Genomic DNA, 17,383 nt, shown 5'->3' with positions numbered 1-17,383 from the left:
AACCTGTTGATAGGTTATTGACATGTTTTTACCCTTTAAAGCCATATTTTGAGATAATCCAAGATAGCATAATGTAAAATTTTGTGCACTGTAAATTTACTTACATATTTTATTCTCTCTTTGGTCAGTTTATTAACAGTTTTGATTTTATTTTACCACTATTTCTGCAAAACTTTTTAAAGGCATTTTAAAATGATTAAAAATATATATTTGTGTCGGCACCAATAAGCATGTGGTTAGCGGCGACATATAGTGCCAGTGCACTTGCAGCCGACACAAGTTTGATTGCCATCTCGGGTGTCCTTTGCCAGTCCCACTCCCCTGTCTCTATCCAATGCTTTCCTGTCTGTTGTCCACTGTCCTTTCAAATTAAAGGCAAAAAGCCCTTAAAATACATCTTTAAAAAAACTATAATTGTGCCAACATGATTTAAATAGTCAACCAGCTAACCTTCCATCTAAAGTGTTCTCTCTATCTTTCAGGACTATTAATATGCCCGGCTCTGTTCCCATGGTCCTCACGTCAGGATCTCAAGGAGGAGGCCCAGTCACTCTGCAGACCCTACCCCTGTCCTCCGTTCTGAGCACTGGAGATTCTTCCACCCACGCCTCCCCGCCTCGGGTCATACTTCACACTGTGCCTTCCTCCAGCCCTGGGGGTAAAGATGTGCTCACCATCCAGACTGCCTCTCTCACTACAGACAGCATTCAGCACCAGCAGCTCCTTGTGTCCACGCTGAGCTCATCCAGCGGTGGAGTCATCAGCACCATGCCACAGCAAACCAGCTGTTTTAATGGCATCACCCGCCTGGTCACCCTCAATGGCAACGGCCAGCCTGTAGTGGCTCAGCAGCCCGGCACAGTCATCGCTACCGTCCTGAAGCAGAGTGAGCTACAAGGCCTGCAACTGAAAGAGGAGATGCTAGACCCGCAGTACCTCCAGTGTCTGGTCAACAGCCACCCCAACTTGATCCCGTACTGCAAAGAGGAGTTCGAGGAGGGAGCAGCGGAGCTGAGCTACAGGACTGTGATCATCAACAATGCCGGTCAGGAGCTGAGCCAGACCCACAATGGACACTCGGATGTGGGGCTGATGGGTCTCACCCCTGTGGATGAGCTGGAAGTGAGGGGAGAAGTCGCCCTGCACCCAGAGCGTGAGGCTAAAGAGTTCTCTCAAGGTCTGCAGGAACTGCCAGTTACCATGCAGATGCCCACTTCCCACTTCATCCAGGTAAAAACAGAGCCGGCTGAGACCTAAAGCATCAGCGGTGGAACATGGACACAATCGGCCAACATGTTGGATTTTTTTTCAGCGGAGCAGATGATCTGTAATTTATTGCTCTTGATTGTTAGAATCGCCGCTGACCTGAAGACTGTCGTTTACTCAATGTTGTTGTGAAATTGTACTTTTGATATTGAACGTTAAGGGATACCGACCGTGATGTCATAAAAGCTCTTTTTGGACTGCTCTCTGTCACCCCCTTTGAACCCCAACAAGAGAGCAGCCATTCTCCAACCAGGGAAATTCCCACCGTATGTGCCAGTCGAGATGTTTTTGTCTCTGCTTATCTCCACAGACAAATCCAAAGATTTAATCCAGCCGAGGGACCAAAGGAGTTGGTGGTTAGCCAAAATAAAACCAACAACATACCGTTGACTTCAGGATAAACACAGTTTTATGGGATTCACAAGATGGAGATGCCTTTGTTTCTCTTTCATGTAGCGATGTCATTGGACTTCAAACCCCAGAAGTATGCCTTTTGGAAGAGGACAGAGAGAGTGCCTCATGGGAAGGCTGCAGGTGGTTAATGCTTTGTTTTTGGAAGTGATGGATTGAAGGGAGGATTATATGATACACTGTTTTTCAAACAGAATTAGGACATTATCTCATTCCCTTTCCAATAATACCATCACGCTCAAATTCAAAGCAATGCTTTTTTTTACGGAAGTGGGCATTGTCTGTCCAAAGAGACAGTTCAAGTAGACTTTGTGTGTGTGTGTATATAATAACAGACTAGAGAATATAGTGACAAATTCCAAAATCATCTGCTAAAGTATTTCCCCGATTATAATCTTGTTCATACGAAATGGAACGCAGTATATATACATATATAAATATAATATACAATCGAGATTCAATTTATGGCCACAAATTTATTTATTTTCTGAATTTTTAAATTCTGTATAAAAGTCTTTTTAAACGAATGCAAAAATGAGGGAAATTATGCAGTGTGTAGGGCTAATTTTACCCATAACATAAAACTAGTATGTTTGTTTATCGCAAGCTGTATTTTTCAATTCAGAGCATTCCATATAATCTGCACACCTTTCATATTTTATCTATTTTTCAATATACGGGGATACGAAAGTAGCTTCATGAGATTAAGCTTTATGCTGTTCTTGTTCACTGTGACATGTTTAAAGCAATTTTTACAGAGCGTATGTGCTATAAATGCCTTTGGTTTCTGCCTTTCGAGCTGTCATACTTTTACCCTTTTTTACATTATTGATGCTTTTCTTTACACACCTGTTTTTCAGGACAAAGTTTGACACAGATTTTGTCTCATACGCAGCTGGTGTTGTCTGTGACATTTAGATAGATCTTGTTAGACTTGTTAAATGTATTTATTTGTAGTCTTCTGTGTTTGGCCTCCACTCCTTCCTCGCCTCATTTATATTCAATGAATCTAGAGCACACTCTCTTAATAGCTACATTTCCACTAGCAGACCGTGTGGCCGTTGCCACCTTGTTCATCACAAACTAAATTTGAGCTAAATTGACTGAAGTCAGGTGTAAATGTGGACGTCCTGACACCCAGAAGCTGATGGTGGGCAGCAGGCCTCTGCCACTAATTCTGTTCGTCTGGAACCAGAGCGCAGCGAAATATTGACAGTGCTGCACTGACAATCATGGCTACAACTTGTATTAAGCAATACTACGTCAACAGGACAATCCGTGATTTTTTTCGTATGAGAAAACTGTTCCGCTGCACTGCACTATGGCCAGCATGTGACCCGTTTTGTGTAAAATTTTGTCGACCACAGCTTTTGACGTTTTTAAGGGTAAACGTATGCCAGTGCTTTTCCTATCATTTTACCTTGGCTTTTCTTGGAGCTTTTCTTTTGTTTTAAATGTTCTTGTAGTAGAATAGATTTTTTTCTAAAAAAAAAATAAAAGTGAGACAACCAAAGGAGAAGACATAATAAAAACACATTTTGCCTTAACAGAAACTTGTGATCTCCTGTTCCCTTTTGCACTGGAAATTACATCTCAAGATTACACATTAGCTGAGAAAAAGAAGGTTGTTGTTGCCACCACCGTTCCATTGTTTAGAACAGCTTCTGTTCCCGGTTCATCCCCACAAGTGCTTCTTCTGTTAATATGAATTAACAGAGGTCAGATGCACTCGCAGGTATCTCACAACATCTTGCTGTGAATCAAATCTGCTGCAGGGAGTTCTGTTTCTAACCATATGCGCTCTTATTCAACTCGACTATTCCGTCTGGAGACTATATGCAGTTGCCGCGGCAACTTCGGGCGAGCGCAATCTGTTAACTACAGGAAATAAAACGGCGAAAGAGTAATTGACAATCAAAGATGAGAAGCTATAGATGCCCTCGTTTGAGTGGGTGAGAAAGAGCATCGGCATTTTAACTGCGTCCGCTCTTCTCTTATGCGTAATGAATTCAATTTGGTCTTGTGGGCAAATGTAAACAACTATGCGGGATGTTGTGACCGCAAGCGGACACAAAACGGTTTTCACACCTGCAGCTCGGTGTGAGCCATGACTTGGGGTGAGGATAGAAATGATTGTGTTATTACTCAGTGGCATGGGTTTTGAGCGGCGTTCGCTGGCCGTAGCCTACACTCTGGGATGTGGGGGTGGGGGGGATGGGGGAGCCATCTGGCAGCTGGTACATGCTGGAGCTCTCACCCCCAAGTCTACTATTCACACACAGCTGCAGATTACACAGCACTCTGAACCCTACAGGCAACACAGAAAATAAAACAACAACATCCAGGAAAACACAATACTAGAGCTGTTAAATGCAACTGTAGCCACAAGTATGAACTGAGCTAAATGGTAACATAATGTGGTTATTTATTAAAAACGGTTGACACGGTTTGAACATGTCTTGCGCTTTTCTACTAATACTGCATCACGTGTATCATGCATAAAATTCGCCCTGCCCATCAACATGGACATTATTAAATTGTAGCATTAGTTAAAATGAACATAAAGGGACAACTGAAGCTAGTTTTTATATTCGAGTGAAAATCCGGTTTTTGAATAGGCATTGATTTGGAAAGGTGCTAATTTTAGCCTGCTAGCACTGACATTATAATCCCACCCTCTATGTCTATGCGATTCGCCGTCCAAAGCCACGCCTCCTCCAAACACGTGAACGCATTTCGTAAACCCACGTAACGAATGAAATCCATTACATTCTTCTCGAAGCATACCTGTCCAAAAGAAAGAGAGCAACCATGGTATCGTCTTTCAGACCCTTTGCCTGCCGGAGCCAAAGCTGAACCAATGTTAAGTCGAGTTTTTTCTCTTTCATGATCGTTGACGTTTTTTTCGTCACTGCTTTTTCAAAAACTGACTTTCGTTTTGTTGATTTACTTGTTGTCGGTTCCGCAGGAAAGTTTAATTGTTGCTGATTGTCCGCCATTCTCCCTACATTGACACAACGGACGTGAGCGCTGATGACATATGATGGCTGCTCTGCGTGAACAGGGTGCACAGTGGTATGCAAAATACGTTGGCTGAAAATGTACACATGACCAGTCACAGCGTTCGGCCAGAACGTTTTGATTGGACGAACGTTTTTTGGTCCTACGCCTTTCACTGGCGATATATAATTATAAAAATTTGACCACTATACTTCTTGATTGCTATCAGGATGTGAAGAGATTTCCAACCAACATGACAAAAAATGTTTCTGGACAGGATCACCCACCCTGCCATTAAAATAAAGTGCTACCAAAGATTGGACAACCAAAAGGGTTCTTATAAGATCCATTTCTTTATTTCTTTTTATAGTCTGAAGAACCTTCTACTACAAAGAACCTTTTGTGAAACACAACGTTTCTTCAGATGTTAAAGGTTATTCAGTGGTTCTTTAAAATGTTTTTTTTTGTTTGTTTTGTTTTATTGCACTGTGAAGCAACTCTTTAACACTACTCGATATTTTTAGTTATTGCGCAGAAAAAATACAGAAGACAAATTTTTGACATTTTGTAACAATATGCTTCAATTGTGAACATGTTGTTCAATCTATATATAGAGTAAGTTTTCATATGTGAAGACACTGAGATAAAGGCTAATTTATAGGCTAGTTGAAGGAAATTAAAGTGTGGTGTAACTTGAAAAAGTTTTTCCCATAATTTGTTGGAAATGTGACACTTACATCTTTAAAAGTACAAATGCTTTGTGTGGTCTCCTAAATGAATATGAGCTCAACTACACACATGCAATTAAAAGCTATTTCAAGTTCTAAAGAAAATGGTGTCAAAATTTAACGTGTGAAGATGAAGTATACAGCATGCACTGCAGGGTACTCTGACTGTGTTACCTAACTACCTATTAAAAGTGATTAGTCGTAAAAAGAAATTCTTACATGTCAATAATATCCGTTTACTTCCTGAAAACCTATTTTTAAAGTATAATCCCTAAACTGCTAACAACCTTTTTTAGTTCAAAGAGAAGAATGCAAGAAAAGTAGGCCTATTGAAATTTGTAGACAGCTGTGATTCAGCAGTCATTCCAGGTCTTTAAATCAACACAGCAGCAAAAGCGAGCTCTAGGAACGGTCTATTTTTAAAGCAAGACGACAAGAAGCTGGGGGCCAATGACATGCTTGAAGAGACCGAGTGTTTATGGCATCATGGCCTCTCTCTGGTATGGAGTGGTGGGGTGGCTGAGGGATGGTGGTCATTAGAAATCTGCCTCCAGCGAGGAGCAGCGCTAAGATTACTCACACACCAGGATACTGCTTCACACACATGCACACAAAGAAGAGCAAACAATGCTTTCATTTCTCTGCTGAACTAAAACCAATGACATCCATTCCAATTATGTCCTTTGTTCATCACTTTATATTAACATCAAATTTTTAAAGCGGTCGCTTCACAGCAAGCATTTATGGAAGTTAAAAGCAATATTCTGACATAGCTATTAAACTTCTAACCCTGTATCCCTCCGCCGCTTGAATTGATAAAATTTCAGCTTTGAAAAATGATACGATCAACACTCTGCTTTATTTCCCATGTCATATCAACCCAATGCATAACACTACTACCATATGCACACAGAAACACTGGAGGGCAGTAGTGACACATCTCAATCACAGCGTTTCTCTCCCCTAGAAGGCCTTAGACTGTTTTCGAGCAGAAAACCCAGGCAACCTGCTCCAAGTATACAAGTTAAATCCTGGGAACTAAAACAAACAGCTTGGAGGTAAATTACAATGCACTTTTGATTTGCTAACAAAAGGAATTAATTCACATGCCTATACATGTGTGCAATGTGCAGTCTCTCCACCTCCTTTCGCTGATTTTTTGCCCTCAGACTAATGCAGTCACTGTTGCTGCAGGCTTACAGTACTTTCAATCTTTTACATCATAGCAGTGCTTGAGCTTGAATTAAATTTTCTTAGGTTTGTTTATCTGCAGTACATCTAAATGTGGACGTAAGTTGTTATAGCTACATACTGCTGCTGAAGTCTTACTAATATTTAATATCTGAACATGAAGTGTAAGGTTATTATTGTAACATTTAAAAATACACCTATATTTAACCGCTATTTGCGATTTTGTTGTGGATAAGAAATACATAAAATGCATAATTCCTATGTCCCAAGGCTGATTTTACAATAACTGATATTTTTTCTCCCTATTTAGAGATAAGTGTTAAGACTTTATGTAACCCTCGGTATGACGGCCCCACTGATGTTTGAGGTCACTTTCTGACAGCGTCGCATCAAGATGAGCGCTGGTGTCTCAAAAGACTTTCAGGCATTGTGATAAAAAAACAGGATTGGATGTAATATGCTTTCCATGAGATATTTTCAGTTTTTGCTTTGATCCATTTACCCCGGGTCTCTAGTAAATTAGATCTCAGTATTTGCAGACGACAGAAGTGTTTCGAGAACAGAGATGGCTGAAGAAGATAGAAGAAAACTGACCGTGGAAGTGAAACAGATAAACATCAAGGTGAATTTTAACTTCCTGCGTCTTTGATTTGTGGCTTCATGGCAGTTGTTTGTCACAGACGTGGCATCTTTTGTTTGAGATGAAAGCCCAGTGTTCTACTCTTTTTGTTGCTTTCTCAGAATTGATGTATTGGTGTGCTGCCAGTATAATGCCTTTCAAGGTTTGCTTGTGCCTTGTGAGAATATAAAAAAATATACATGTTGCTAATCTGGTTTTGTATAGTCTTGAAGTTTAGCTGGTAGGCCATGGCACAGGAGATGGATTAATTATCATTTGGATGTAAATGTGATCCCAAATTACATTTCACGACAGTAAAATTTGTAATAGATCCCAATTGCTCACTCCTGATTTGTTTTATTGAAGGGAAATGTTTAATATGGGTAACTAGAAATCACTTTATTTTGTGAATAGAACTGCTTTTATACCTTTATGTCTTTGTCTACAGATTTGCAGCAACCAATGAATCTGCAGAAGAGATACTTACTAACTGCTTGTCACTGTTCCTCATCCATTTTATGACACCGTGTCTTTTTAGATAATTTAGCATCTGTTTTTACGCAGCAACAAGTTAGTAGCAGACCTTGAAACTTTTATTCAGAAGTAAGAAAAAAGTTGCATTAAGACTGAGTTGAAAAGATGAATTTCATACATCATTTCTGTTAGATCAGAGAATTGATTAAATCTCAGAGATTTAAATGTATAATGATAGTGTTAACAATGTCACAACTTGAATGTAACTGTTTGATCTGCTGTTCTACACTGAATTCAATTCAGATAAAAGCCTCATTTTCAGAGTTCTAAGCAGTAATATTTTAGCATTAAAGGGATAGTTCATCCAAAAATTAAAACTTGGACATCATTTATTCACCCACATGCCTTCAAAACGTTGTGGTTTTTTGTCCTTATACACTGTAAGTCAACAGGGCCTCAATGTTGTCTGGTTACCAACGTTCTTTAAATTATCTTATTTTGTGTTCTACAGAAACAAGAAAGTTATAGGTTGATGAAAGATTTTTCATTTTTGGGTAATCTATGCTTTAAATAAGGGATAATCCACAGCTAGCCGTGCATTAAAGGGTTTTAATGCACGACGTGGAGGCCAAGAACCACCTGCCGTGAAGCTTTGCCTCTGCGAAGTGCATTAAACTCCTTTAACGCACGGCTAGCTGTGGATTATCCCGCTTATACCGTGGTCATTTGCCAAGTTAAATCTTTTATTGATGTTTACAGTGAAATTTTAGATCAAACAGGTGAAAATTACAGCGATCTTGTCAGTTAAATTTCAAATGTAATCAAACTTACTGGAGCTACCTGTGCGTTAAAGGGTTTTAATGCACACACAGCAAAATCGCCAGTGTTAAAAAGGGTCAAATTAACTCTCACAGTGTTTATATAATCCACATTTTGAGAGTGTGGATTATATGTACACCGTGAGTGTTAATTTGACCTTTTTTTAACACTGGCGATTTTACTGTGCACCTTCCAGCCAATCAGAATCGAGTATTCAAAAAGACTATATATAAATTGTATTGTATAAATACAATTAAAATAATATTTTATAATATAAACATGCAATTTACTGTACATTTACTTATATTACCGGATTTCCAATGCCTCTGATCAAGGGCCCTCAAAAAGGGTCATGTCATGTGCAGCTTTAGTACAAACATACACACACAAAAAACACAGAATGGAACTAAAACAATTTCTGTTTACTGAGCAACAGCAACTACATGTTCACCCATGTTTCTAAAGGTCTAAATGGATTGTACAGACCACAGTAACAGTCCATAGTATTCTGTTCAAGTTTCTGTTCTGCATTTTAAAGAAGATTAAGAAAAGTGCAAGATTACTTTTATAAGTTCATACAAAATCAGCAATCATACAACATGCAGCAGTGTATAGAAGAGAATTATATATGGGTAATTGGCATGGCATGCTGTGTGACCATATGCTATAATCTAATACACTATCTTATATAACCGTAATATATTGATTCTGTAATAGTCATACATGCAGTTTTAATGACAATATTAATAGAGATCCTTCATAGAATGTTTGTACTTCGATGTTTGGCAATTTGTCATACTTTAAGATATCAAATGAGCTAGCATAGTTGGAACAGTAAAAGTTGTGAAAAACAACAGATCAAAAACATTGGACACGGTATGCATACCCATATATTGTATGTATACATATACATTTAAAATTGAAATATTGAGAACTATATATGTTTTAGACAACGAATACACATTTTTAGCATGTGACTCTTCACACAAATGAAGCTGGCCTACGCATACCCCTGAGCAGCATAGCACCACTGGTTCAGACCGTCTTCCTCAAACACGCCCCAGCATTCTTGCTATCCACCAGTTGCAAGGCATGACAATCTGACAGATGACCCGTCCTCCCTGGTAAAAGTAGGGATACGGTGAAAAGCCACCCAGGGGCTCGTAGTATCGCCGGCAGTAACGGTACCCGCGGCGACAGTACTGGCAGCAGTAACCCTGCTCATCCAGGCTGTTGTCCAGCTCCAACCCAATTTCTCTCTGCGAACACAGTGAGTCAACAGGGTCAGAACACCAGCCAAACAAAAGCTGCAATCTCACCGCGGGGCTCATGACTGATGGGTTGATTTTAGCAATAAAAAGCCTCGGCTCGAAAGGGAAATGAAGAGTGATTATAGGGTGTAGACGCGCAATGACAAAAACCCTGTCATGCTCAGATATGTCACAAGGATCAGAGTGGCATTTAAAGTAGATGGTCTTGATATGCCAAGCTGGGGTATCAGATGTGATGTAACGCCCTTGACCTTTCCATTATGCCGCAGGTGGCATCGTTCTGCTTTAGCATCTCTGATTCGAGTCTCTTAACCTGCCTGCCTGACCGTTCTCAATCAGAGCGAGTTTGACACCGATAGCCGCTGAGATAATTACACGCTATTTCTTTCATCGCAGCCCTCCCATTCCCATAAAGGCATAGCCTAGGCGCCTCGGTCCGAGCAGCAAGCCCTGGCCTCATTTGAGCTTAGAAATGAGAACTCTCCCCCATGCACTTGCATGCCCTCCTTTGACTTTGGCATAAAGCGAATGGCACGTTCCTACAGCAATTAACATGCAATGATCGGCCAACAAGGATCGGTTTATTTGCTCTCCCAGCCAGGGTGTGAATTGGTGTAAGGGCTAAATGAAAGCGGAGTGAAAGCTAAATTGGGTAGAATTAATGGCCCTTGGCCCTCTCTATTGTGATCGTGTACGCCTGCCCTCTCCATATTACCCAGGGCTGAGTGCCATGCCTTTGATCCGCCGGCACAGCGAGATGGGCTCTGAGAAGTACCACTTAACTTTGTATCTCCCGTAACTGTTGGAGCAGATAGAACAGTCGACTTGCACTGTTTCATCTGACTGCCTTTCAATCTCTCCTAGCTGAGGACGCAGAGACAATATGACGGTATCTGCCTGATTAAAAAACACTGTCGTGGGTCTCGTCACATCAGCGAATCTGCATGCGATTGACAGATGAAGCTGTAGCTCTCTAGGTGTCTGGCAATGGTTCAGATTTCCTGTCGGGAAATGACGCACATAGGGAGGAAAACGTTGTGTTGCTCGAAATTTGAAACCCCTGGTCATAAACAGGTATACATTAACGTTTTATTCATCTTTTCAGTTTTCAGATAAAACACAGTATCTGTGCCTGTGTGTGTGTGTGTGTGTGTGAAGACTCATAATGACATGCATTTCTACTTTGGAGTCCCATCCCTCATTATGTTCCCCATAGACGTACCATGTATGAGTTTTCATGAGCTCACTATGTGATGATGAATGGTCTGAAAATTGCATTCTCCTAATGATTGGACTGCTGCAGGAGAAAGCAGGATGATGTCTGTACTGTTTGATTTATTACTCTCACAAATGCATGAAGACAATTACTGATCCATAATGTTTGTCAGGTTTAGGGTCAAGAGTGTTGAGACAACAATTCATTTTGGAAATGGCACAAAGCCTGTCAGCGTGGCGCTGTTTGCTTTATCAGGCTTTCACAGAAAACCCCCTGCCGGCATGAAAGGTGGATGTTATTTGGGCAAATAAGAAAAAAAATTGCCAGTGAAATGATGTGTGATTAGGATAAAACAAACAGAGTATGAATGCCATTGTTCCGCCGAGGCAAATTTATCAAGCTGATGATCCCGCTGAAACAAGTGTGTGTTAATAACTAACATGCTTTAGACTGAATGTGACGGTGTACTGTATGTTGGACTGACAAGGAATGATGAATTGTGGGAAACGTTGTCAGTCATGCATAAACAAGAATAATTAAAAGAAGCTCCCTATAGCCGACTATAGCGTTTTGTGTTAGCTTCACAATCCCTGTCATGTTTTCTGTTGTGTTTAATGTTACAGACAGACCACAGAGTGTATGTGATGTAGTTGCATTTAATGCAAGACATATGAAATCCGCTCATTTAATATGACAAGGCACATCATACAGTTGATTCTTAACTTGACACCCTGCGGAGTTATTTCTCAGACCATGATTACTGAGAGGATAAATCATCTCTCAGAGATAATCAAGACGCTAGATATATGCTATTTCCCAACAGAGTTGTATTAAATATTTATTTACAGTATGTTGAGTATACAGTCCTCCACGCATTTAACTTTCAATTATTTGGACAGGCGGATTTAACAGCAGACCTGAGTAAGATTTTGCTTCATTAAAGTGTCTGTGTCAAGTTGAAGTGAAGTTCTTTTAACTTGACTGTGGTAGATGAGAAGTGGTTGCAGCAGTACATCTGCTAGTATACTGAAATTCTTAAAGTGATAGTTCACCCAAAAATGAAAATTCTGTCATTGTTTATTCACCCTCTTGTCATTTCAAACCTGTATGGCTTACTTTCTTATGCAGAACACAAAAGAAGATATTTTGAAGAATGTTGGTACTCGAACAATGGTAGTACACATTCACTTGTATAGACACAAAACCAATGCAAGTCAATGGGTACCACCGCTGTTCATTTACAAACATTCTTCAAAATATATTGTTTGTGTTCTGCAGAAGAAATTTTCATTTTTAGGAGAACTGTTCCTTTAATGTTTACAAACCTATTATATATGTTTTAGGTCAAATGTATAAGTAACACCAGCAATATTGTAATTCTCCAATAACATATATGGACACCTTTAATTGTAGCTTTAAATGTGTTTTTTTTCACACACACTTCTCTCTTCACAACAACAAAACATGTTGTCTTATTCTGCTCCTGTCGCAAGAGATGAACACTGCATCAAATGCATCGCATTTTTTATATTGCTTTAAAAACAATAGCCAGAATAATACAGTTACATTATATTACTACTTGATGTGATTGTGTTTAAACCAATCACAGGCATTAACTATGTGACCAATCAGTATTTGCCTGGCTGGGTATATAAACCGGTTGTTTATGTCACTAGTCACATGGTCGAAAAAACTCGCCCCTTCCTTTCATCGCTATGAGCAATGGAGTGTGGTTTGCCTTTGGGGCTCCCACTCTTGTACTTCTCTTTAACGGAAGTCGGAGTATTAGCTGTGGCTGCTGTAGCGGCTAAAAGAGTTCTCTTACGACTTCTGTATACATTACTGTGAGTTCTGTATACATTACTGTGAGTTACGCCATTGGATTATCGGGCTGGTGAGAGCTGCTACCGCGGCGTTTGCCCGGTCTATCCTCTGTTCTTGGAACCACGCTGCTGGTTTGGGTTTTGATTTGGTTTTTTTTCATAGATGTGCGTTATTACTGTCACTACATTAGTATTTATTGTACTGAACCCTGCTATGCAGCTATGGTGCCGTTGGTCAGTTTTGCAATCTTATGACCTTTGATTAGTTTCGAGCCATGCACTTACATTTCTGACTTCTACTCGTGCATGTTGGTGTCATGATTCATCAACTGTATTGAGTAATGTTATGCTGCGATGGTGGCATGGGTCATTTTGTAATATTATGACTTCTGATTAGTATGACCGTGGTGACAGTATAATTTATTTGTGTATTTTGTTGTAATTCATTTACCTTATTTGGGATTCCTACCTTGTTTTTTTTGGCTGTATTGAAGTTGTTTTGATTTTCTGGAGTTTCTTTTTGTTGTTTGTTTTGCTTTATTGTTTGTCTCATTGATTAATTTTGGTTTAACGGGTTTTGTTTCTTTTTGTTGCAGGAGCTGAGTGCGTCCGGAGGCGGGCTGGTCCTTTATTGTACCAAGGATTGCTGTGTCACTGTTGCCGTGCTATAATTTGCTGTGTAGTCTTGATTGGTGTGGTCTTTCTTTGCACAGTCGGTGCTGTCGTACTGGCCCGTTCCTCATATAGGACTCCAGAGTTCCTTGTTTGATTTATTTCTTTTTGTGATTTTTGGTGATTGTGTTTTGTTTTCTTTGACTTATGTCCTTAGTATATTCCTCTTGGGTTTTAATTGACTTCTTGGCCAAATTATTTTAATCTGAATAAATGATTTTTGTATGAGAACTCGTGCCTCTTGCCCTGTCTTTTTAAGTGGTACATACATGCGTGTCCTTATTTGGGTTGTTTTAGTTTGGGGGTGGCGTAGACACTACTAGGCAGCGCCATGCTACAATTGTCTATTATTTATACTCACCTTTCTGGATCATTATTCAACAAATCTTCAGGAAATACTGCAAGTGTATCGAAGGTACTACGCTTTATGTGAACTGATTGTTGTTTTTATTTCATCCACTGTTTTTTAGGGAATGCTGCCTATGTGTCTCTCCAGTCAACATGCTCCTGATTCAACCGTTGCTTGACCGTGCTGTGTATCTTCAAGTTCTTCAAGTTTAATCAGTGATCTGTAAGCCAGAATACTTTCAGCTTGCACGCAGGGCCGTCTACCATCAACAACTGCATCGCAAGCCTGAGATCCAATTGGACCCAATCATCATAGGCTTGTCCTCCCAATCTAGGTCAAGGACCATGATGCGATTTCTCAGTGCGGCCGGATGATAGTTTTTCAGTTTGAAAGATAACCAGAGCCGTGCCTGTGCACGTCGCATCCGCTTGCCAGGACTCGGGAAAGGTCAACCTCGTATATCTCAGGCCTTCTGTAACAGGAACTTTGATGATTATTTATAAAAAGTGCACAACAGGAATAGACCTGTAGAAAAAAATGAATTCCCCACCACACCGCTAGATGTTGGCCAGTGGGGCAGCCAACTGGGTCAGGTCTGGGATCTGTCGAAAGGTCTGGCATGTCTGGCTTCCCAGCAGCATCTACATGAGTCCAGATTCCAATTACCCGGAGCTACATCCCCTCTGACGTTCACAAAAGCCTTTGTTATCGCTCTGCCCACAAACACAGCCCACCCACGCTTAGCCTTGGAATTGGCTGGATTGGTATGTATTAACCAGCTGATGAGGATTTCAAATAAGAAAGGTGGTTTCATCTGGGTTTGCTTTAATTATACGGAGCGTTGCGGCCGCTGTTGCTGGATGAGGTAAGCAGGCAAGACATTCGCTGGGCCTCTGCAGATAATGTGTGCCTTTTTTCCCTAAAGTTTTTCTTTTTTTTCTGTCCCTGTGCTCAGAGGCTAGAAGTCGCAAGCTAGTTAAGGGAGGTATATACTGTAGTCGCGGTGTGCGAAGCGTAAGCGTTTTCATCCACGCTACCGCGTGTGACTTCAGGATAATTAATCATTGAACATATGCTTCACATCAAGAAAGAAAGAAAGGACAATCTTTTAGCCGCTTGATTCTTCATGCTTTGATAATTAAAGCATGATTAATATATTTATCTATTCATTAATGAGCGACCAAGGGAGGCTGACTTTGTACATCACTCGTTACATAAAATCGAAAAAAGGGAGGCAGGAAATTCTTGCAAGGGCTTGAGGGAAACTTGCTTCCTTTGAAGGCAAAATATCCCTCTCCATTAGCTGCAAGTCATTAAGGGAGTCATAAGTGAACTGGCCTGATTTAAGTAGATATGTAGAGCAATTTCAATGCCCTGTGGTCCATATAGTCTGTTTTAAGCTAGGAAAGGGAACTTCGATTAATGAACGATTTATATGAAGAAAGAGCATGACTGTCTAGCGCAACCATAGTCTAAACATTACTTCTTGCTCAAACTTACGTAGTCGTTTACTGGTAACTGGTCCATGACATCCCTGGTCTGACGTGGTCCTCTCGCCTCCAGCTCTGGCATCTCCACATCTTCTACATCGTGGAACTCAGCATCTGAGTCGGAAGGAAGAGAAAACATCGGTTCAGTCATCAGTGCACATGCTGCTAAACATGCTCCTGAAAAATTGATATTGTGATCTCTTTGATCTTTCTTGAGAATAAAACCCTCTAACGCCATAATGCCCTAAGAAAGAGTAAAATCAGTTTTAAGAAGTTTGTTGTGGTAAGCACTCATGAAACTTTTTTTTAAACATGCCGTTTCTTGTCCTAAGTTAATGATTGCTTTCAACATTTGTGTCATTGCTTGAGCATTAACTGCAACATTCTGTGATTTTTTAAAATTCTCTGTATTTACTTTCATGCATTTGGCCGATGCTTTTATCCAAAGCGGCTTACATTGCATTATACTATTCGATTCTGAGTATGTGCAATCCCTGGGATCAAACCCATGACTCTGGCGTTGCTAGCGCCATGCTCTAACCACTGAGCTACAGGTATTTACAGATTGTTTCCATTATTGACAGACAAGAAAAGTAAAAGCAAAAGAAAGGGCTTGACTCTTCAAGAAAGCTATAAAGATGAAATGTTATTTCTATGGTTCATTTAGAGTTGTTGAACACCTCTGAGAGGAGATGGGTGGATCCAGTGGATGGGCAACTCTTGGCAAATCTCCCAGATCTTTGAATTGAGCAGAAACATTCGATTGGAGATGGGTTCCTTAGCAGGGATCCATATCTGTGAGTCCACCACCTGCATATCTCCCTCGCTCTCCTCATCCACCTGTGAATACAACGTAAAAGTCTAATTCATACGGCCCAACCAAGATAAAGCTAGAAACGCTGCCTATTTCTCTAACTTCGATTCATTTTACTCTCTCTCTGTCCACAGGGAACCAGGAAACTAACTGCTGACCACAGCTTAAATATTTCATTTGACCTCTCTTAAAGACCATAGCTGTACTTTCCTGTGAAACAGACTTACTGTAATTCTTCCCTAGTTTGCCCTTTTCGGCCGGCACTAGAGATGCATTTTAATTCAGGCAGCATGGTTAAAAAAAGCCTGACTTTAAAATGACTTTAAAGTCTATGTGCTAGCATATTGGCCTATGTTTCAGACACAACGAAGTACAACGGTCCGCATCCCTCCATTACTGATGTTTACACAACTAATATGAATATGCTTTATTTGTTGGCTCTGCAGTTCAGGAGCTGTAAAGTAAACTATTATTGCTTAACGATGGCGACAGCATGTCAGTTTGATTTTAATTGAGATCTAGAAATGAGCTTTGGGAAATGTAATCACATGAAGTATGTGTTTGTTGAGCTTGTAGTTATGTGTAAATACAAATACAAACAAACTCTCCTCCCATTCCCTTGTTAATTAGCGGAGAAACCATAGAAACGGCTCACATGACAAATATTTTTACAAGGTGATTTTCACCCCGTCTGAGGCGTAATTGCACATTAGTTAAGCTTGATGGAGAATCCTGGGGCCGTTGTCTGAACTACTGTCATTTATATTAAGTTCCTTGCTGTCTCTCCTACACTTAACCTTTTCTTCCCGCTTCCTTTTATTGGAAGTCATTTTTACTGCCATTTCCTGTTTGTCGGGAAGTGTAGCAGATCCAGTTCCATCGCATTAAAAGCTTCACTCAGATACTCCTCTCTTTGAGACGGTCAGTTCTTGTACATCACGCTAAACTAATGATGACTGGAAAGACAGCCTGCATGACTCGAGCAATGAAGGCTGCTATTTTAGTTTAAAATAAAACTAAGACAGTGGTGCACATAGAGCGCTTTAATTGGTGATTTAAACTGCTTCAAAATGCCTTTTATGCAAGTTAACAAGCGTTGCTGATCTTGTCGACTTATACTGCAATTGTAGAGAAATTCATTTTGGGGTTTCTTAAAGGGATAGTCCAGCCAAAAATGCTGCAAAATTCTGTCATAAATTACTCGTCCTCAAGTTGTTCCAAACCTGTATAAATTTCTTGG

The 17,383-nt window shown here is 40.2% G+C and overlaps 2 protein-coding genes and 1 long non-coding RNA gene across 6 annotated transcripts in view; 2 read left to right on the top strand and 1 right to left on the bottom strand.

The window, feature by feature from the left end:
• Window positions 1-3,229, top strand: part of elf1 (E74-like ETS transcription factor 1) — a 42,318-nt gene extending 39,089 nt beyond the window's left edge. For all 4 annotated transcript variants that reach the window (XM_057349549.1, XM_057349551.1, XM_057349548.1 and 1 more), the window contains exon 9: window positions 483-3,229. In XM_057349549.1, the coding sequence (XP_057205532.1) occupies window positions 483-1,257 (775 nt within the window). In that variant the 3' untranslated portion in view covers window positions 1,258-3,229. The remainder of the gene's footprint in view (window positions 1-482) is intronic.
• A 1,074-nt stretch (window positions 3,230-4,303) lies between these two features.
• Window positions 4,304-8,649, top strand: LOC130563776 (uncharacterized). Its single transcript, XR_008964157.1, has 4 exons — window positions 4,304-4,752; window positions 6,373-6,463; window positions 6,907-7,218; window positions 7,664-8,649. It is a non-coding gene; the product is annotated as an uncharacterized LOC130563776 (long non-coding RNA).
• Window positions 8,650-8,713: 64 nt separating this feature from the next.
• The window catches only part of tnmd (tenomodulin), a 36,478-nt gene continuing 27,808 nt past the window's right edge, over window positions 8,714-17,383 (bottom strand). Inside the window, exons 5-7 of the mRNA XM_057349553.1 lie at window positions 16,010-16,169; window positions 15,340-15,443; window positions 8,714-9,767 (exon numbers count right to left, since the gene is read on the bottom strand). Of these exons, the coding sequence (XP_057205536.1) occupies window positions 9,558-9,767; window positions 15,340-15,443; window positions 16,010-16,169 (474 nt within the window). The 3' untranslated portion in view covers window positions 8,714-9,557. The remainder of the gene's footprint in view (window positions 9,768-15,339; window positions 15,444-16,009; window positions 16,170-17,383) is intronic.

Source organism: Triplophysa rosa, linkage group LG13, assembly GCF_024868665.1.
Source record: "Triplophysa rosa linkage group LG13, Trosa_1v2, whole genome shotgun sequence".
Lineage (NCBI taxonomy): Eukaryota > Metazoa > Chordata > Actinopteri > Cypriniformes > Nemacheilidae > Triplophysa > Triplophysa rosa.
The sequence above is the reverse complement of the archived record's forward strand: the minus strand, read 5'-3'. Positions and strand labels throughout refer to the sequence as shown.